This window comes from Hemiscyllium ocellatum, chromosome 24 (genome assembly GCF_020745735.1).
Source record: "Hemiscyllium ocellatum isolate sHemOce1 chromosome 24, sHemOce1.pat.X.cur, whole genome shotgun sequence".
Lineage (NCBI taxonomy): Eukaryota > Metazoa > Chordata > Chondrichthyes > Orectolobiformes > Hemiscylliidae > Hemiscyllium > Hemiscyllium ocellatum.
In genome coordinates, this window is record NC_083424.1 from 42699935 (window position 1) to 42722610 (window position 22676).

The following is a 22676-nucleotide window of genomic DNA, read 5'->3' on the forward strand; positions in this document are numbered from 1 at the left end:
TCACTAGGCTGCCCTAGAGTCATAGAGCACAAAAGAGACTCTTCACTCCATCGGGTCTGCACCGAACTATCTACACTAATCCCGCTTTCCAACATAAGCCCCTAACATTGAATGATACGATGTTTCAAGAGCTCAACCAAGTACTTTTTAAAGGTTTCCTACCTTGCCTGCTCTCCCACTACTTTCTGGGTGAAAATGTTTTTTTTCCTCGAAACCTCTCTAAGCCCCTTAAAATTACTCCCCCTACTTTCTATCCACAGTGTCCATATTTTATACACCTCAGTTAAGTCCCCACAAAGCCTTCTCTATCAGTTCTTGGCGATCAGTTTGCTAAATTCAGTACCCATGAGGATAGCCTCAACTGGGATTCTTGGGTTCATGTCACACTACAGGTGACCCCATTACGCTATACATTCTCTCACACAGATAGACACACGCAAGCAAGCACACATACACATACACTCTTACATTCTCACACACTCACGCAGACCCTCTCTCATACACGTGTTCTCTCTCAGACACACACACATACAATCCCCATATTTACATCCACGCATACCACCATCTCACAGGCTTATACTCCATCATACTCATGCACTCACTCTTCCAAGCATGCACACATGTAAACACACATTCTCTCACACGTACTCACACACACGTGCACACACTCACACTCTCTCTCTCTCTCTCTCATGTACGCACACACACATCTAGGTCGATGGGGTAAATTTGCATTTGCAGAACGGTATTGACAGACACATTCTCTTTTGCTTAAAATGGACACAATCTGCAGACAGTCAATCCATGTAACATTTTATAAATTCCTACTTTAGAATAGAGCCAGTCTGACTCAAGATTGCGATACAGACAGACTCTATTCTCACACCTTTAATGCATTGTCTGAGCTGAGATGTCACTTTTTTTTAATAAAACCTTAAGTTATCTCAAGAATGTGATTTAAAAAATGTTCTGGGATTTCCATATTAATGAACCGAAACCTGCAATCTATTCTAATAGATGAGAGACTTAACAGAAATCTAGGTTTGTTTAATATATCATTTCAGTTGCATGACACTGTAATCTTTTGTTATAAATTCTACGTCTTATGATCCTGCTCTACAGCTACCTGATGAAGGAGCAGCGCTCTGAAAGCTAGTGCTTCCAAATAAACCTGTTCGACCATAACTTGGTGTTGTGTCATTTTTAACTTTGTCCACCCGAGTCCAACACTGGCACCTCCACATCATGACTACTGTTAGAAGCAAGTGTTCCACATGCCTTCTTGTCTATCTTATTAACCTGACCTGCTACCTTCAGGGATCTGTGAATGTGCACCCTAAGGTCCCTTTGTTCCTCTGAGCTTCCTTGTGTCCTAACATTCTTTTATTCCTTCTTCCTAAGTGCGCTACTTCACATATTTCAGGGTTAAATTCCATGTCCCCCGATCTGCCCAACTGATCCATCTATATCTTCAAGTAACTTGATACCTTCTTCCTCACTACCAACCACCTGACCAATCTTTATGTTATCCCCAAACTTATTTATCACACCCCCCTCCACAATCTCATAAGTCATTCCACTCAACCTCTGTAGCCTGCTGCAATGTCAATGCTGTCCCTGATATAAAACATTTGTCCCTTAGAGCCCTCTTACTAAGCAATACAAAATGATCTTCATGCTTGATTTTCTGCACAATCCAGTTAGACCTGATCTCCTCAGTCACCTCCCATCCCTCTGTTCCTTCCACATTCTCAGTCTCTCTGAACCTCTGATTTTCTCAGTCTGTCTCCCTGTTTGCTCCATGATCAATCTATGGACTTCTGTTGTAAACGCCGTCAAATAAATGATGTCCCTTAAGGTACCACTCCCGGTTTTAGTGACTTCTTCACAAAGACGATTCTAGCTCTTTCCGCTCTGTCAGTCGGATCAGCGCCAGTAATTCCCTCAGGCGGATTCAGGATGCAAACTGCTTCAGTGCATTGATGCAAATCATGCAAAAGATTTGATTTGTGTATTCCACTGCAAAAAGAATGAACATATTGACCCACAACAGTCATTATTGAACAAAGTTTAAAGAGGGAAGCAAAGAGGAACCAAATGCTCACGTCTTGCAACACATGGCGCTTCATCTTCACTTAAAGAAAGCACATACATTAAAATGTAAAGTGGTGCATGTACATGGTTTTCCAAAAGACAATGTGACTGAACACTGCCAATAATACTTGAAAATTGAACAGTCCGTGTTGCTGTAGTCACAGTCAAAACGTATGTAACCAACGCCATTAGAGCAACTTGCTTGTGAGGAGCAGAATTTTATCTTTAACACCTGCACATGTTTAAAAGAAATATTATCACTTGAAAAGAAGTCAAATGAAAAGAAGAACAACCCTTGAAAAAATGTCCATATGAACACGCCCTGCTGACTTATGTGGTTTAACATTGTACTGATGAGCCAACAACACCCATATCTGAAGCTATGCTGTCATGGGGGGTGGCACTCTCTTCTTTGAACCAAATATGATCATAAAGACATGGTAGTCAATTAATAAAGTGAGATTCCTACATTGTAGGTATTTGAGGAACTTGATAACATCATATATGATTGCTGACATCTCTTTCTCAACACTAGTAATTTTGCTTTGATTTCATTAAAGTATCCATAGCACATTCTGCAGGCGTCTGCACACTGTCTTCATTATAACACCACCCTTAGTGAGGCATCAGAAGCTAAAATCAATCTTTTCTTGGGTCACAGTGGGTCAAAGCAGCATCACTAGTCAGTACCGACTTCACTCTGGTTTCTGACATAACAGAGACTACTCCCAATCAATTCTATCTTTGAGCAGTGCACCAATTGATACAATGCACCCAATGTATTTACTTTGTATAGAGTCATAGAGTCACACAGCATGGAAACAGATCCTTTGGTCCAACTTGTCCATGCCCTATCGATTTTCCCAAACTAAATTAGTCCCACTTGTCTGTGTTTGGCCCATATTCCTCTGAACCTTTCCTATTCATGTATGTGTCCAAATATCTTTTAAATGCTGCAACTGTATCTGCAGCTACCATTTCCTCTGGCAAAATCAAAAATCACACAACTCCAGGTTATAGTCCAAAAGGTTTATTTGAAATCAGAAGCTTTCGGAGCTTCGTCATGTGCAGTTAGAGGGGGCACACCGACACAGAGTTTATATGCAGAGAGATCAAGGGATCATACAAATGGTGTGAGTGATATGTACAAACTTAAATTGGCTAATGGAGTACTCTGTTAGAAAAGAGATGCAAGTTTCAATTGATTAAGATGTAAATCCCTCTGGCAATTCATTCAACATAGGAACCATTCCTTTGTCGGAAAACATTGTCCCTCAGGTCTTTTCTATCCTTCTGTTCTCACCTGCCTTCTAGCTTTGATCTCCCACCCACATAATATACAACTATCCTTATGAATGTTTTATCCTCTGGTCTCCATGTTTTCAAAATCCCCTCAACCTTCTGTGTTGGAAGGGTGCCTTCCTATTTGGTGACCCAGATATGTTACACTTGAATAAACCAAAGAACTACTGGTGCTGGAGATCTGAAACTATTGGTGAAGCTCAGCAGGTCTGCCAATATCTGTGTTTCGAGTCCGGTGACCCTGAGTTCCAGTTGCCTGCCACTTCAAAACGCTACTGTGTGCTCATGTCAATATTTCTGTCGAGGGTCTGCTATAGTGCTCTGGCCAAGCTCAGCGTAAGCTTGAAGAACAACATCTCATTGTCCACTTGAGAACCCTGCAGCCATTAGAACTCAATGTGGAGTTGAATAACTCTAGAGTCTGAGTCCATCCTTCCATGTTTCTTTACCTCCTTGCCCCACCCCACACAGTGATGCTGTCATGACAAGGGTTGTTTTCAGGACAGTATACACATTCACTCCTGCTCTGAGCTCTCATTATTTCTTATTCAGCTTCTTGTGTGTCCAGGCCTACTATTAATAATCCTTCAGCCCTGCTACTGCTCTGTGGGCGGCACGGTGGCACAGTGGTTAGCACTGCTGCCTCACAGCGCCAGAGACCCAGATTCATTTCCCACCTCAGGCGACTGACTGTGTTGAGTTTGCACATTCTCCCCGTGTCTGCGTGGGTTTCCTCCGGGTGCTCCGGTTTCCTCCCACAATCCAAAGATGTGCAGGTTAGGTGAAATGGCCAGGCTAAATTGCCCGTAGTGTTAGGTGCAGGGGTAAATGTAGGGGAATGGGTCTGGGTGGGTGCACTTCGGTGGGTTGGTGTGGACTTGTTGGGCCGAAGGGCCTGTTTCCACATTGTAAGTAATCTAATCTAAAGTCCAAGTCTTGACTGCCCTGCTCGATAACACCAATTTCTGTTTTCACATCAGTCATGCTCATTTGAAGATTTGCAGACTCCTGAACTAGCTTTGGACCTACCATGATCTTACAATGGAGCAAGGCTTCAATGTGGAGTGATACTGTTTCCTCTACGCCTGCAGGCTGTCTGGGTGTAAGCAACCATCCCCCTGGTATAACGTGCTGAGTGGCAATGGGGTGATTTAAATGATTGGTAATGATGGCATTTAAATTGCTGACTCTGAGGCTGCGAAATTGATGTGGCCTGGATTTTACTGTGACTCCACCAGCTCAGGGAAAAGAACTCTTTTGCGATCTATAACTATCCCTCTGCTATTTCCATGGCTCTGGTCTCTTTGCAGGCAGGCCCCCTTTCTATGTCGGATTGTGATCTCTGCTCAAAACCCAGGCCTGGATTCTCTTGTTCTTTCAGCTCCCAAAAATATGTCTTCAAGGCTCGTTATTTAAATTTGTGCCGTCCCTGCGAGTGACAGGAGAGTTAGTTTAATTTGAGAAAGTAATCTGCAAAAATCTGACTTGGCAATTGCTTCCTTTCATGGAATGTAAACCATGGTGCATGATCTGACTTAGCCATTCCATAACGTGAGTTCACAAACTCAATTCTTGTTAGCTTTGTCAACCTACTTGAATCCCTGATTTCCACAATGTTCATCCCTGCTTTCTCCATAAGACATAGGAACAGAAATTAGGCCCATTCGGCCCATTGAGAATGCTCTGCCAGTCGATCATGGTTGATAGGTTTTTTAACCCCATTCTCCTGCTTTCTCCCATAATCTTTGATCCCCTTCACAATCAATAACCTATCTATGTCCATCTTAAATGCACTCAATGACCTGGCCTCCACAGCCTTCTGCGGCAGTGAATTCCATAGATTCACCACTCTATGGCTGCAGAAGCTTCTCCTTATCTCCATTCTAAAGGGTCCCTTTTGGGAGGCATGGTAGCACAGTGGCACAGTGGTTAGCACTGCTGCCTCACAGTGCCAGAGACCCGGGTTCAATTCCCGCCTCAGGCAACTGTGTATGTGGAGTTTGCACACTCTCCCCGTGTCTGCATGGGTGCTCTGGTTTCCTCCCACAGTCCAAAAATATGCAGGTTAGGTGAATTGGCCATGCTAAATTGCCCGTAGTATTAGGGGAATGGGTCTGGTTGGATTGGTCTTTGGAGGGTCGGTGTGGACTTATTGGGCTGAAGGGCCTGTTTCCATACTGTAAGTAATCTAATCTTTACTCTAAGGCTGTGCCCAATGTGGCCTCCTCTATATTGGGGAGATGGGCTGCCTACTTGCGGAACACCTCTGGGACGCCCGGACCAACCAAACCAACCACCCCGTGGCTCAACACTTTAAATCTCCCTCCCACTCCACCAAGGACATGCAGGTCCTAGGACTCCTCCATCGCCAGAACATAACAACACGACGGTTGGAGGAAGAGCACCTCATCTTCCGCCTGGGAACCCTCCAACCACAAGGGATGAACTCAGATTTCTCCAGTTTCCTCATTTCCCCTCCCCCCAACTTGTCTCAGTCGATTCCCTCGAACTCAGCACCGCCCTCCTAACCTGCAATTTTCTTCCTGACCTCTCCGCCCCCACCCCCACTCCGGCCTATCACCCTCACCTTGACCTCCTTCCACCTATCACATCTCCATCGCCTCTCCCCCAAGTCCCTCCTCCCTACCTTTTATCTTAGCCTGCTGGACACACTTTCCTCATTCCTGATGAAGGGCTTATGCCCGAAACGTCGAATTTCCTGTTCCTTGGATGCTGCCTGACCTGTTGCGCTTTAACCAGCAACACATTTTCAGCTTTGTGCCCTTAGGTCCTAGTCTCCCTTACCAATGGAAACATCTTCCCACTCTGTGCAGGCCATTCAATACTCTGTAAGTTTCAATCAGATCCCCCCCCCATCCTTCTAAACTCCATCGAGTATAGACCTGAAGTCCTCAAACGTTCGTAATATGTTAAGCAATGGCTGATTAGAATCAATGATTTCCTCACAAAAACACTCTGAATCCTCATTTTATTTTATCCTCACAGTTTGTTCATTTCAATGACTTCCTACAAAGCTCTGCAAACTCTTTCCACTTGGTAGGTCCCAATACCGCAACTCCCTTAGACAGCTTCAGAATGCTAACGTTGCAAAGTGTCAAGCCTCTTTGACAATCCCAACGTACAGGCACAGAATCACTTCTATTCCTGGCACTATAGCTTTTCACACTCTCGTTCGATGTCTTTTTACAGATTTTAGTAAAACCACGCCGAAATTCTTTGGAGATTTGCTGAATGCCTTCAGAGCTGAGAAAAGAGAATTAATCTTGACAGGGTCAGTCTTAAGTTTCAGGACCAGGGTTCCTGACTTTACCAGTTTGGTTGCTTTCTATTTCCTAATAGTGAATTAAAACTCATGTCTTAACCATCTAGTCCAATGTGTTGTCTCAGACCGGAGAGGCTGTCAGAATATGTTCACCCTTTTTGTGCTTGGCACTAAACAGAGAGGATGGTCACCATCTACCACTCTGCACCGGTAAGGGGAAGGAATGCTACCCATATTACGATTAATACCATAATAATAATGCCATGTATTAAACACAATACAACATCTGAAACTTCAGCAAATGTTTTGATTCATTCATGGGATGAGGGCATCGATGGCTAGACCAGCATTCATTGCCAATCCCTAATGGCCCAGAGGACAATTGAGAGTCAATCATATTGCTGTGGATTTGAAGTCATGTGTAGGCCAGAACTCGTAAGGATGAGGGGGGATCTGATTGAAACTTAGTACTGAATGGCCTGGACAGAGTGGGAAGATGTTTCCATTGGTACAAGAGACTATGACCTGAGGACACAGCCTTAGAGTAAAGGGAAGACCCTTTAGAATGGAGGTAAGGAGGAACTTCTATTGCCAGAGAATGGTTAATCGATGGAATTCACTGCACTGAAGGGACATAGATAGGTTCTTGATTGCGAAGTTTCCTTTCTTAAAAGAGGTTAGTAAACCACATGGGCTTTTCCCCAAAAATTAGCAATGGATTTGTAGTCATTATTATAATTCCAGATTTTGATTTTTTATTGAATTCAAATTCCACCATCTGTTGTGACAGGAATTGAAGCCAGTTCCCCAGAATGTTTTCTGGGTTTCAGGATTAACAGTCCAGTGACAGTATTACCAGGCCATCACTTCCCCCTCTCTGGTCTTTGAAAGAATCATGATGAGCTGTGTCTTTGGATGAATGCTAATAATAGTCAAGACGGATAACTGTCTCTTCAGGTTTTAAAAGTGACGGCTGAGCTCTCTGTTGCAAAGGTACTGTATTTGGTGGCAATGTCAACATTTCACTCAAATATAGGATACCAGCTAATGTTACACAATAGCTAAATATTATTCAAAATAAATCATGTGTGTTCAGCTGAGAAAATGACTGCGGCATCAAAGGAACAATAAACCACGACAGGATACATTATGAATGCACATGACTGATTGCAATCCATCCATCGGAAACATTTAGCAGGAATTGTGCTTCACAATGCCTGAAGGCACAGCATTGATGGGAACAGGAAGTCATGGATCGCATTCGTTCCACCCCTCTGCTAACACAAATTTCCATTATTTCTCTGCTTGCTTCACCCAAAGTCCTCTTTCACACACACTCACATCGCTGATTGACTGCATTTCTTGACAGCTCATCCCAGCCCAGCCTCCATAACAGGCACAAGCTCCTGATACCACCTGAGTTTGAAGGCACTTGTGCCTGATTAAAGTTTCCATGTTTGAAGATTATGCATTTGACATCGCCATTCATTATCAGGCAAATCAGAGCAGAACTTATACACTTAATGGTAAGGTCCTGGGGAGTGTTGCTGAACAAAGAGATCTTGGAGTGTAGATTCAAAACTCCTTGAAAGTGGAGTTGCAGGTAGATAGGATAGTGAAGAAGGTGTTTGGTATGCTTTCCTTTATTGGTCAGAGTATTGAGTACAGGAGTTGGGAGGTCATGTTGCGGTTGTTGTTTAGGCCTCTTTTGGAATATTGCGTGCAACTCTGGTCTCCTTCCTATCGGAAAGATGTTATGAAATGTGAAAGGGTTCAGAAAAGATTTACAAGGATGTTGCCAGGGTTGGAGGGTTTGAGCTATAGGGAGAGGTTGAATAGGCTGGAGCTGTTTTCTCTGGAGTGTCGAAGGCTGAGGGGTGACCAACTAGAGGTTTATAAAATCATGAGGGGCATGGACAGGGTAAATAGACAAAGTCTTTTCCCTGGGGTCGGGAAGTCCAGAACTGGAGGGCATAGGTTTAGGGTGAGGGGGAAAGATTTAAAAGAGACCGAAGGGGCAATGTTTTCGAGCAGAGGGTAGTGCGTGTATGAATGAGCTGCCAGAGGATGTGGTGGAGGCTGATACAATTGCAACATTTAAAAGACATCTGGATGTGTATATGAACAGGAAGGATGTAGAGGGATATGGGCCAAATGTTGGCAAATCGAACTAGATTAGGTTAGGATATCTGGTCAGCACAGACGAGTTGGACCGAAGGGTCTGTTTCCGTGCTGTACATCACTATGACTCTATGACTATAACAGAACCCAGTAACTGACTGAGCTACTGATTCCAAATTCTCTGATTGTGGTCTCGCAGTGCTAACGTCTCGACAACGCCTGAGTAACAATGTTGGAAGATTAGATTAGATTATTTACAGTGTGGAACAAGTCCACACCGACCCGCCAAAGCACAACCCACCCATACCCCTACATTTACCCCTTACCTAACACTACGGGCAATTTTAGCATGGCCAATTCACCTGACCTGCACATCTTTGGACTGTGGGAGGAAACCGGAGCACCCGGAGGAAACCCACGCAGACACGGGGAGAACGTGCAAACTCCACACAGTCAGTCGCCTGAGTCGGGAATTGAACCCGGGTCTCTGGCGCTGTGAGGCAGCAGCGCTAACCACTGTGCTACCGTGCCGCCCACGGCTTACATTAAAATATCTATTGGATCCTTGTCTGTCACTGACAGTTGCCTTTTGCACCTCCTGAACTCCATGTGTTAAAATATTAGCTGGCAAATAAGCAGTCCTCAGGGCAAGCAAGCTGTCTGCCTTATTTTGATATTCCACAGCTCTTCCATACACAAACTCATATCATACACATAAGTGACCACAGGCGATCTTAAAAGGGGCACCTGACGGACATTATTGATAAAGGTAATCAAAGGTTTCGTAAGTTGCATAAGGGTATGGTTCTGATTTGCTCTCACCCTGAGCTGCCCAATATGTTTTTATATGGGGTTCTTTCCTTCTTAGGTAATAGAGTGCATGGGAAGATAAGGTATCACTAGTTTTAGAGCCCCAACAATCTCCGATTGTATTTGTGTATCATGACAACTGCTGCATCCATCAGAATAAGATCTCGTGTAGAGACATTCCATAGCCATCCTTGTTGGAGTCATAGAGGCACAGACATGTACAGCACGGAAACTGACCCCTCAGTCCAACTCATCCATGCCAAACAGATATCCCAACCTTATCTAGTCCCATTTACCAGCTCTTGGCCCATATCTGTCCAAACCTTTCCTATTCATATACACATCCAGATATCTTTTGGAAGTTGTAATTGTACCAGCCTCCACCACTTCCTCTGGCAGCTCATTCCATACACGCACCCATCCTCTGCATGAAAAAGTTGCCTCTCAGATCGCTTTTAAATCTTTCCCCCTCACCCTAAACCTATGCCCCCACTGAGTCCCTCACATCCCACTGTATGGAGGAGTATGTTAATCTAGACAAGGGCTACCCCTGCGACCATGGCTGATGACTCAATTACATAACCCCTTGACTGAGGCAGACCATTGATACAGTGCAGCCTGTTCTTCCACCAGGACTGTGGTGGAACAGACACTAGGTCTGCCAAAGATGAAGTTCTGATGCTTGGATTTGTCTGGGGGTGTAGGGCATTCTAGTTCAGTTCATTCAGAGTGTGCTGCTTAACTCTAGCAAGCTGTGTCTGCACAACTGGAGCAGGCAAAGAGGGGATGTGATGGACACTGGGTCCAATCCAAAGGAAGATGAGGACATTAAGCAAGGGTGAACATCACCATCTGCATGATATCGCACTGCTGTATCAGGCCTAATTGACAGCCAGTTTCAGTAAATGAGCTCTGGGTGCAGTGTACTCAACGACTGTTGATTTGCCCCAATTAAGGGCTTTTGACCGAAACAGCGATTTTCCTGCTCATCGGATGCTGCCTGACCTGCTGTGCATTTCCAGCACCACTCTAACCTTGTCTGTAAGTTTGTCATCAACCAAAAGAAGAACAGTCCCTGCTTGCTCCCAGAAACAAATGCAGCTTTTAATTGTTTGTTTTTGCTTTACTGAATAGAAGTAAAGGTTTTGAATTATTTAAATACCTTCCAGGATGTCATTGTCCCACATCGAACAATAAGATGTTAGACTACACTGGGAACTGGGAAAGAGAAGATAGTGTTCTCAGATGGGGTAAGGCAAAGTAGGGATCACCTGTGTAGCTTGGTCCTTGAATAGAAATATATTGAAAATCAATGTATTGCAATAAGGTGTCAGCAGCACTACCTACATGCCCTCAGAAGAATTTGATTTTGGTGTCTCTCCCATTTTGTGCAGATTGAAGGGAACCTGCTGGCCTGAAATGCTTACATTGTGGCATGGATGGGCTTTCCAAATGGCATCAGAGCCAGGAGTATGGGGAGGTCTCAGCAGTGGTGAGAGCAAAGATACAACAAGAAGTGTCAGAGGGGCGTGGCACACAGGTAATAAGGCTCGTTTCAGAAATTAGTACAAGCAATCTCAGTGGAGCTCACAGAGAGAGAAACCTTCCATGAAACCCATCAATTCTTTCTGGGAGAATTCTGATCAGAGGGTGAATTGAAAAAGATTTTTCAGAAAATGAGAAATGATTTACTTTAAATATTTAGGCTTTAGTTTCCTTAATGTGGAAATCTTTGGAAGTATTCTTAATCACCGGTCAATCGGTGGAGCATCTACATGCACATCTACATTGTGGCTATCAATCCTCCACTGAAGCAGTGGTGGAGATCTTGTGGGTGGATGTCAGCTCGGTTCAGGTTGAGGACTAGAATTTGGAATTCAGTGGCGTGCCTGACGTAATTTTATCCTTAGCTTTTTTTTGTGAAGTTCTTTCAGTTGTGGTAAGCAATAAAACTAGGTTTTACCATTACAATTCAGACATTGCCTAGAGAGCAGTAAAGAAAGATTTACCACAGGAAATGAAAACTTGTTGGTCATAGATCCCCAAGAGGGTCAGGGGAGGGTACTATGTTATATTTATTTTTATAGTAGTGACTTTTTATAAGTGAAAAAAGTTTATTTTCTTTAGACAGTGACATCAGCACTCGTACTGGTTAAACACAAGCCAGAACCTCCTCCACATTGACTATGCATGAAACCAAAAGTGTCAACTGTGGTTCTTCTCTCGTTTATGAATCAAGAGGTTGTGAGCTCAATGGGGAGGCAATGGTCTCATGGTATTATCACTGGTCTGTTAATCCTATGCCCCAGGTAATGTTCAGGGAACCCAGGTATGAATCCCCCTGTGGCAGATGGTGGAATCTGATTTCAATAAATTTCAGGAATTAGGAGTCTAATGATAGCCATGGATCAATTGTTGGTAAAAACCCACTGGTTCACTAATGTTGGTTAGGAAAGGAAACTGTCATCCTTTGTCTGGCCTGCATGTGACTCCAGACCCACAGCAATGTGGATGACTCTGGACAATTACAGATAGGCAATAAATGCTTAGCCAGTGATCCCCTCGTCCTGTGAGCTGAAGTTAAAAAAAATCTTGCTCCAGGAATGGGATGACCTGTTTGAACATTGTACTTTTATCAGTCTGAATCACATTCAAACTGTGTCCGAACACAGATGGGCCACGTTCCAACTCTCTCCTCCTTTATCGCAGAAACCCCTCATTGTTTTACGCTCAAGTGTCTTGAGAATAGCATGTATATTGAACAAAGAATCCTTTATGACTGTACTTGACTTTCTGTTGCACTCTAGCCCATAAACACGGCATTGAATAGTCTGGGAGAAGAGTTTCTCTTCAAAAATCAAATGCTGATTAATAGTGCGCACAAGTTAAAGGAAAATTCACCAACCTCAAAGTGAAGAGGCTTGCTCAAAGGGGTCGTATGTCAAGGAGTCAGTGCAATAATGCTCTATAACCAGCAAGAAATCCTCTCCAATGGAACTCTCTGTTTTCAGGGCAAGCTGGGGAAAGTCTGGTCTTTGCACTGATCCCAGTTGATATGGTTGTTTGATTCTCTTCTTTCCTATTCCAAAGCTGCATGTCTATCAGTACCACCCAGTTATTTACACAAGCATCCATTATTCAAATGAACTTTGACAGCACTTGTTGGCAGCTGATTTGATGACAGTGCAGGTATCCACCATAACTCACACTATATCACAGAAAGGAATGAGAACCCTTCTCTATGTTCCTCTTCCAGAACTAATTATAGACCTTAACTGAGATAAGTCTTTAAATCAGGGCTAGAGAAAGGCTGAAATCTCTAAAAAAGCGATCGCATGTCATTAATGGCACCAAATGTCAGAGACCAACACAGCGAATGCAATGATTGCTGCTTCCCAAATTACTAGCGAGTCTCTACGAAGTACATTTAAGGCTCAGATAGACAGACTTTTAACCAGGAAGGGAATCAGAGATTTTGGGGAAAAGGCAAGAAAGCGGAGATGAGGATTATCAAATCATCTAAGGTCTCATTGAACACAGAACAGATGGGCTGAATGGTCTACTTCCGTTCATGTGCATTGGCTGCCACGTCCAATCCAAGTTGCATTTGAAATACTGTAAACCCTGAGACAGAAAATAAACAGAGGTTCACGTCCTCCTATCACCACAGTGATGATTAGGTAATTAGAATTTAGAACGGAGTAGCACAGGAGAGGGCCCTTCCACCCATGATGTTGTGCTGAACATGACACCAATTATAAATAATCCCGTCTGCCTGCCCTTGGTACATACCCCTCCATTCCTTGCGTATTCATGTGCTTATCTCAATGTCCTTAAACACCCCTTTGGTATCTGCCTCCACCACCATCCCTGGCAGTGCGTCCCAGGTTCCTACCACTCTCTGGGTAAAAGGCGTGCCCCTCACATCTCCTTTGCACTTTACCTTCTCTCACTTTAAATGTATGCCCCTATTTTCAGACATTTCAACTCCAACCGAGTTAGAACAACAATTGAAGACCGTTTGCTAAAAATAACTAGAGCTTCCCTCATCACTTTCCATCTGCTGGATGACTATGCTCTTCTCTAATGAGGGGGAGGGAGGGAGAACAAATTAGTGGAATTCCTGGAAGATAAACTAACAATTTCATTCAGCCATTGCCGTAATTGGAAACAGTTTGAGCACAGGGATTTGGGAATATGTGTGAGGAATCTTGGACAGATGCAATACGTTAATTGATTAGCAAATGGAAACGCCACTGGGTTGAACTAAAATAAGGGTGAGGTCAGGGGTTGTGTGCCCAAGGAAACAAAAGCAAACTACTCTTTTCCAGGTCTATCCATCTACATGTTTCAACCACAGTGTATGATAAGAAACGGTAAACATTTCCCCCTACCACAAACATCAATGTGCGGGAAGGCTGTTGTTGCAAGACCCTATTTAGTCTGACCATAAACTGGCACTGGTTCCATGATTCCATAGAAATAACCCTCCAGAAATCAAGGCATCATTGTAAGGCTCCACACGCCTGTCTATTCAATGGAGCTTTTATGCTCAATGCTCAACCACTTAACTCTCTGGCTTTTACCCTTCTATCATATAACGCAGCCCTGGTTTTCTTTTTAGAAAGGTCAATTGAAATAGCTTCTTCACAAACACAACCCTGCGCCACAGTTTTCAAACCATGATTTTGTATGCTTCCAGCTTCATTCATTCAAAATTCATCCACTCAAGGAGGTTACATTCTGCCACATTTATGGTTTTGTTTCTGTGTGAAATGCCTTCATTTGACTAAAAGGTGTTTCATTTCAATACATGAGCAACAGCCAGACGAATTCCATACCAAGGTGATAATCCATTTGCTACTTATATCATACAGGGTAAGTTCGACTGGTAGGATCCCTACAGTGTGGAAGCAGGCCATTCAGCCCATTGAGTCCCCACCAGTCCTCCAAAGAGCATCCCACCCTATCCCCTATGATGCTGATTTTCTCATGGCTAACCCACCTGATCCAGCTTGGATATTATGGGCAATTTAGCATGGCCAATCCACCTAACCTGCACCGTGGGGGAAAACCAGAGCACCCAGATGGAAACCACACAGACACGGGGAGAACATGCAAAACCATACAGACAGTCACCCGAGGTTGGAATCGAACTCGGTTCATAGTGCTTTGAAGGAGCACTGTTAACCACTGAGCCACCTGAGTATAGTTCAAGTTAAGACAGAGGAGGTATTATGAGCAGAGTTTATTTAGGTTTGATTTGATTTGATTTGATTTATCGTAATCACATGTGCCTAAGTACAATGAAAAGCTTTGTTTGTGAGCACTACAGGCAGACCATAGCAAGCAAGGACATACAGAGCCATAGGGTGCACAGACAGAGTGAGGCATAGAGATTAATTTAGGTTTAAAAGTATGTGACAGTTACAAGAAATCTTAGAATGAGATTTGCTGGCAAAGAGTTGCCTGGTGTAAATGTTGTCAAATGGGTAAAAGTGGGAAAACTGGCCGGTGCAAAACTCTGGAGCAGTTTTAATGACATTCACTCAGCGGAATTAATTTCTGAGGTGAAAGGCTTGTTTGATGAGGAGAAATTGAGCAGTTTAGGCCTATTCTTGCTAGAGTTTAGAAAAGTGAGACGAGACCTAATTGAGGTATATAAGACCTACAGGGATATTGACAAAGTCCTCAGGTTGCCCCTTGTGAGGTAACCTGAACTGAGAAGGCATAGCTTAAGGCTAAAGGATGGAAGATTTAAACCAGGATTGAGGAGAATTACTCCTCTCAAAGGGGCGAGAATCTGAGGAATTCATTTCCCCAGAGTGCAGTGGATAATAGTACACTGAATGAACTTAGGGAGGAGATAGACTGATTTTTAATCAGTAAGAGGTTAAGAAGTTATGGGAAGCAGGAAGGAAATGGAGTTGAGGCCGAGATGAGATCTGCCATGATGGTATTAAATGGTGGAGCAGGCTGAAGGGGATGACTTTCCTACCCCTGTTCCTAGTTCTTCTGTTTTTATGTTCTTATACTAATGGGATTGGGTGGAAGGCCAACTTTTCACCACATCTGATATTACTTTTCCTTCAGTTCTAAGGAAAAACAGACTGGGTGTTAAAAAAAAGTATTCCATCTAATCCTATCAATTTCCCTAATGGGCAGAATACATAAATTGTCTTTAATATCTCAGTGAGTGGATAATAAATCCATGAGCCAGGCTCCCTGGAAAGATGATGGATTTATGAGTAGTTATTGAGTCATTCAAAAGTAGATAGATTTCTTTCACAAAGTAACAATTTGGGATAAAGGGCCTGAATAATTTTTATGTCAGATTATTTTTGGCTCTTTTCTAGACTTAATGATAAAGATCTATCATAACGATTAGTCAGCAACTTCCTCATCATTGTATCATGTGATTCGTGAGATAGTGCAAGGTGATCTAGATGAACATGAGTCTTTTCTCATCAAGCATTTCCAAATAAACATGTAGGTTATCTTCAAAGAGTTACAAGTCTTGGCATCAAGTCTTACATTTCTCAAAAAATGTTTTTGCATTAGACAAAAGATTGTACAACACTTTAACAATGTTTAATTTTTAACATTTGTGGGTTTTGATTAGAGAGCCCATGTTATCTCAATATATTTTCCTCATTGGCAATCTTTCCCCGGGCTGGTTCAGTTAGACACATTCCCAGCTCCGAATTGGAAGAGCTGAAGCACCCTCCTGATGCTGTATTGTTGATCCCGTGCAGCAGTGAGATAGTGAGAGATTTCACATGAGATTTTAAACAGAGGCCCTGCCTGTCCAGGCTGTTCCATAGTCCTGACCAACACAACAAAAATTTTAGCTGGGAAAGTATGCCTGGCCCTTTTTGTTGTGCATTCTTACTTTCACTGCTTTTAGCTTGTGTCCGGTAGGTGTCCTGTTCTCACTTGTCAAAGCATCACAGGTTCGTTTAAAAAAATAGCATCCTCATTTCACTTATGGAGCCAAATTGAAGTTGCTTAGGAATAAAATCTTCAGTTCTGAAAAAGTCATATTGGATATGGTGCATTAACTCTGTTTCTCCCTCTGCAATTGCTGTCAGAATTGTCATTCTTTGACAGAAGTTTATTTCACCTATCCACAATATTTTGCTTTTGATTATGAAAGTGGTTTAGCCCATCTTCTTCTTCTTTTGAGTTGGCTACGATGATGTCACCTAGAAAACATTGCGAGAAGCCAAAACCATTTTTGTCTACCATTGCTAATTTGCAGTGTCAGTATACAATACAATATGCATTTAGGGTGGCACAGTGGTTAGCACTGCTGCCTCATCGTACTAGGGGCCTAGGTTTGATTCCAGCCTTGGGTGACGATCTGTGTGGAGTTTGCACATTCTCCCCGTGCCTGTGTAGTTTTCCTCCGGGTGCTCCAGTTTCCTTCCACATTCCAGAGATGTGCTGGTCAGGTGAATTGGCCATGCTAAATTGCCTGTAGTGTTAGGTGCATTAGTCAGAGGGAAATGTGCCTGGGTGGGTTACTCTTTGGAGGGTTGGTGTGGACTGGTTGGGCCGAAGAGCCTGTTTCCATACTGTAAGTAATCTAGCCTCGGGTGACTAATTTTGTCGAGTTTGCACATTCTCCCCGTGTCTGTGTGGTTTTCCTCCGGGTGCTCCAGTTTCCTCCCACATTCCAAAGATGTGCTGGTCAGGTGAATTGGCCATGCTAAATTGCTCGTAGTATTAGGTGAAGGGATAAATGTAGGGGAATGGGTTTGGGTGGGCTGCGCTTACCGACCGGATCGGTGTGGACTTGTTGGACCAAAGGGCCTGTTTCCACACTGTAAGTAATCTAATCTAATCTAATCTAATCTAATCTAATCTACCTCTAAGCTTTGGGCTATTGACAAAGCAATTAATTCATTTAGACAACTTTGTGGAACTTATTGTGAACATTAACTTGATATAATTAGTTGACTAAATTAATAGCGGGATTTCAGCCACCAGCAAGGACTACATAGGCTGGAGTTGTTTTCCTTAGAGCAGAGAAGGTTAAAGGGAGACGTGATTGAGCTTCACAAAATTATGAGGGGCGCATACACCATCAACAGAAATAAACTTCTAACAACATCCAAAACAGAAATTGCTGGAAAAGCCCTGGCAGCACCTTTGGAGAAAAAGCAAACCCTTCTTCAGTGGATCTGAAAGCTTAACTCTGCTTTCTTTCTGATTTCCAGTATCTGTATTTCTTTGGGGTTTGTTTTTTGGAATAAATCTTCAGTAGAGGTGTCAATTACCAGGGGGCATAGATTTAAGGTACAGGAAGGAGATTTAGACGAGATTTGAGCAGAATATTTATCTCCCAGAGGGTTAGGGTTGCTGGAACGCTCTGCCTGAAAGGGTAACAGAAGCGGGAACCATCACGAAATTGCTAGAGTTAGAAGGTTTTTGGTCAAACATATGGAAATGGGATTTGAGTAGATAGGTACATCATGACTGGTACAAATGTGATGGGCCAAATGGGCCACACAATATGGCCATTTGAATTTATGAATTCTCATGGCATCAGGTAAAATATAGGCAAAGAAAGCTTTATCTACTAACCAGGTACCACATTGTCAGATGATCAGTGCTCCCCTACATTGCCCAGCACTTGGAGGAAGCACTGAGGGTGGCAAAGGCACAGAATATACTTTGGTGGGGCACTTCAATGTCCACTACCAAGAATGACTGGATAACAATTCCACTTATGGAGTTCTAAAGGACAAAGCTGCTCAACTGGGTCTGTAGTAGGTGGTAAGGGAATGAAGGAGGGAAAAGCAGACTCGACCTCAACCTTACCAATTTGCCAGCTGCAGATGCATCTGTCCATGGCAGTATTGGTAAGAGGGATCACCGCACAGTCCTTGTGGAGACGAAGTCCTGCCTTCATAGTGACAAAACCATCCATCATGTTGCGTGGCACTATCACCATGCTAAATGGAATAGAGTTTAAATGAATCAAGCAACTCAAAACTGGGCATCCATGAGGCCATCAACAGCAGGAGAATTATACTCCAGCTCAATCTGTAACCTGATAAGCCAGTATATTCCTAACTTAACCATCACCATTGAGCCAGGGGATCAACCCTGGTTCAATGGAGAGTGCAGGAAGTCATGCCAGGAGCAGCGCCAGGCATATCCAAAAATGAGGTGTCAACCTGGTGACGCTACCAAACAGAACTATTTGCATGCCAAACAGCAGAAAGAACAAGTGATAGACAAAGCTAAGTGATTCCTGGTCCAGATCTACGCTCAGCTGTCCTGCCAGATCCAGTCATGAATAGTGGTGGACAATTCAACATTTATACTTAGAGGGAAATCAGAGGGCAAAAGGGGGACATAAGATAGCTTTGACAATTAGGGTTAAGGAGAATCCAAAGGGATTTTATAAATACATTAAGGAAAAAAGGGTAACTAGGGAGACAATAAGGCCCCTCAAAGATCAGCAAGGACTCCTATGTGTGGAACCCACAGGAGATGGGGGAGATACTAAAAGAGTATTTTGTATCAGTTTATACTGTGGGGAAGGACATGGAAGATACAGAACATGGGGAAATAAATAACAACATCTTGAAAAATGTATATATTACAAAGGAGGAGGTATGGGACGGATTTAATTTAGATAAACGAGAGGTGCTGCATTTTGGAAAAGTAAATCAGGGCAGGGCAGGACTCATACAGTCAATGACAAGTGTTGCCGAACAAAGAGACCTTGGAGTGCAGGTTCATAGTTCCTTGAAAGGGGAGTTGCAGGTAGACGGGATAGTGAGGAAGGCCTTTGGTATGCTTGCCTTTATTGATTAGTGCATAAAGTATAGGAGCTGGGAGGTCATGTTGCGGCTGTACAGGATATTGATTAGGCCACTTTTGGAATATTGTGTGCAATTCTGGTCTCCCTGCTATAGGAAAGACGTTGGGAAACTTGAAAGGGTTCAGAAAAGATTTACAAGGATGTTGCCAGGGTTGGAGGATCTGAGCTACAGGGAGAGGCTGAACAGGCTGGGGCTGTTTTTCCTGGAGTGTCGGTGGCTGAGGGGTGACCTTATAGAGGTTTATAAAATCATGAGGGGCATGGATAGGGTAAATAGACAAGTGCTTTACCCTGGGGTTGGGGGGGGAGGGGAGGCGGAGTCCAGAACTAGAGGGCAGAGGATTAGGGTGAGAGGAGAAAGATTTAAAAGTGATCTAAGAGGCAACTTTTTCACACAGAGGGTCACATGTGTACGGAATGTGTTACCAGAGGAAATGGTTGAGGCTGGTATAATTACAACATTTAAAAGGTATCAGGATGGATATATGAATTGGAAGGGTTTAGAGGGATTTGGGCCAAATGTTGGCAAATAGGACTAGACTAGGTTAGGATATCTGGTCAGCACAGACAAGTTGGACCGAAGGGTCTGTTTCTATGCTGTACATCTCTATGACTCTATAACTCACTGAAGGAGGAGGCTGCACAATTATCACCATTCTGAATCATGGGGCACCCCAGGACGTCAGTGTAAAAGATAAAGCTGAAGCATTTCCAATAATCTTCACCAGAAATACAGGTGCCAATTCCAACAAGAGAGAATCTAATCATCCTCCATAGACATTCAATAGCATCTGAATTGCTCACTACTAACATCTGAGGGGCTACAATTGACCAGGAACTGAACTGGATGTGCATACAAATACTGTCGCAATTAGAACAGGTTACAGACCAGGAAACCTGCAATGAGTGGCTCAACTCCTGACTCCCCAAAACCTGGATGAGTGCAGCTCCAACAACACTCAAGAAGGTTGACACCATTCAGGACATAGTGTCCATAAACCTTCACTCCCTTTAGCACCAACATTCAATTGTAGCAGTGTGTACTATTTGCAAGGTGCACAGTAGAAATCCTACAATCCTACATGACCATTACCATATATAAGGTTCAGGACAACTAATACATGGGAATACCTTCACCTACAAGTTCCCCTCTGAGCCAGTCACTACCTGGACTTGGAAATCTATCACTGTTTCTTCAGTGTTGTTGGGTCAAATTCCTGGAATTCCCTCACTGTTGGCGTTATGGGTGTCCCTGCAGCACTGCAGCAGTTCAAGAAGGCAACTCACTAAAATCTCCTCAGGGACAACTCGGGATAGGCAATAAATGCTGGATCAGTCAGCAATGCCCATATCACATTAATGAATGCCAAAAATCTGTGAATGCTGGAAAAGTCCATGTCGGGGACTTTTCATGTTCCACATAGTCAGAAGTTATTGAGGACTCCCTTCAATTATTCTGAGTGGCAAAATGGCCAGCCCTCTGTCTAGGCCTCTGCTACAGTCTGAGCTCTTGAGGTACAAACTTTAAGGACATAAGGTCATAAGATTAGGAAGAAAGGAATGCCACTTCTTCCCCAAGCCTGCTTCATCATTCAAGATCTTGAAAGAACTGTTTACTGCATTAACTCCAGTTTCCTGCCTGCCATTCATAAATTTAGATTCCTAAAAAACCTATATGATTTATCCTTGACTATGTTGTCCCAGCCTCCTCTGAAGACTGAAAAAGAGAATTTCAAACTCTGAGAGAAGAAATTCCTCCTTATCGCCATCATAAATGGGATACTATTTATTTTTAAACTGTGCTCACTTATGAGGCTCTCCTCAATGGGAGACATCTTCCCAGCAATGACTGCATCAAGCTCTTTTGGAATCTTATATAATACGAAATATCGCCTTTCATTCTGCTAAACACCAATGAGAAAGGCACAATTTACTCAATTTTCCCTCATAAGACAAACCTGTCATTCCAGGAATCAACCCAATAAACCTTCCTGGAATTAAGACAGTCTTTCATAAGGATAATATTAGCTAATTCAATGTTTATTTTGATATCCTTTTGGATTCGGTTGCTGAAGGGGTGAGTTATTTCCTCTCAGAAAATCTTCGTTGTAATTCAAATTGTCCATTTTGTTATTTTCATAATTCATAGAATAACTACAGTTTGGAAGCAGGCCATTCAGCCCATCAAGTTAACATGAACCCTCTGAAGAGCATCCCACCCAGCCACCTCCCCCCATCCCCATCCTTGCATTTCCCATGGCCCAACCTATGCTACAGGGCAATTTAGTACGGCCAATCCACCTAACCTGCACATCTTGGACTGTGGGAGAAAACCCATACAGACACAGGGAGCATATACAAATTCCACACAGACAGGTGCCTGGGGGTGCGGAATGGAACCCGGATCCCTTGCACTGTGAGGCAGCAGTGCTAACATCTGAGCCGCCATGTCGCCCCCATTCTTTAATCATTTCATTTTGTAAATTTTGAGTCTACACATACTTTCCCTCCTGTCAATTCATCCAGTTGTTACCTGTTCAGTGTTGATCTGCTGCTCTCTAACTTCCAGCTAATTAGGAAAGTGTGATTAGTAGAGAGCGATGGCAAGTGTGTGGCAGATAGTAAGGTAAAGCATGGGAATAGCAGTAGATGTTGCACCCAGCTACATTTGGCCTGGTATAGAACTGTCTGCATTACACTGGGCATTGCCTCACATATGGTTAATTGGATTCTGGAAGTCAGTGCTCACATAAGAGATGGGAGGAGAAACAAGAGAGAAAGTGCACAATGTGACTAAATCAATCAGTCTGATGCCAATGTGTAACTCCATTTCCACACCTGGTAAAACAAAGTTTAGTAGAAACTAAAAAATTTAATATTTTAAGACATGCAAATTTATTAAAACACAGATTTAATAAACTACAGTACTCTTCATAATTTAAGTCTGTAAATATTGACATCCCGTACATATAGAAAAAAAAAGAATAATTTACTGTACAAATTATTGCTTATACCATCTTCATATATAATTCCACTTTCTTACTGAGAATGGGAGACACGAAAATAGCTTTAAAATATTTGTTTTGTAACAGAATACATCTTTACAGCATTGATCCTGTTGTCCTTGTTGCTTTTTCCAAAGTGTGACCAGGTATAAATGAAGATAATTTCAATTTCTAAATGTTTTTGAAATATTAAAGTATTCAAAAAACACATTTCTCAACAAAA

At 43.0% G+C, this 22676-nt stretch overlaps 1 protein-coding gene across 1 annotated transcript in view; it reads right to left on the bottom strand.

Annotated features, from left to right (window-relative positions):
- Window positions 1–2251: 2251 nt before the first annotated feature.
- kremen1 (kringle containing transmembrane protein 1) overlaps window positions 2252–22676 on the bottom strand; it is a 214492-nt gene continuing 194067 nt past the window's right edge. Inside the window, exon 9 of the mRNA XM_060843717.1 lies at window positions 2252–2326. Coding sequence (XP_060699700.1) covers window positions 2320–2326 — 7 coding nt within the window. The 3' untranslated portion in view covers window positions 2252–2319. The remainder of the gene's footprint in view (window positions 2327–22676) is intronic.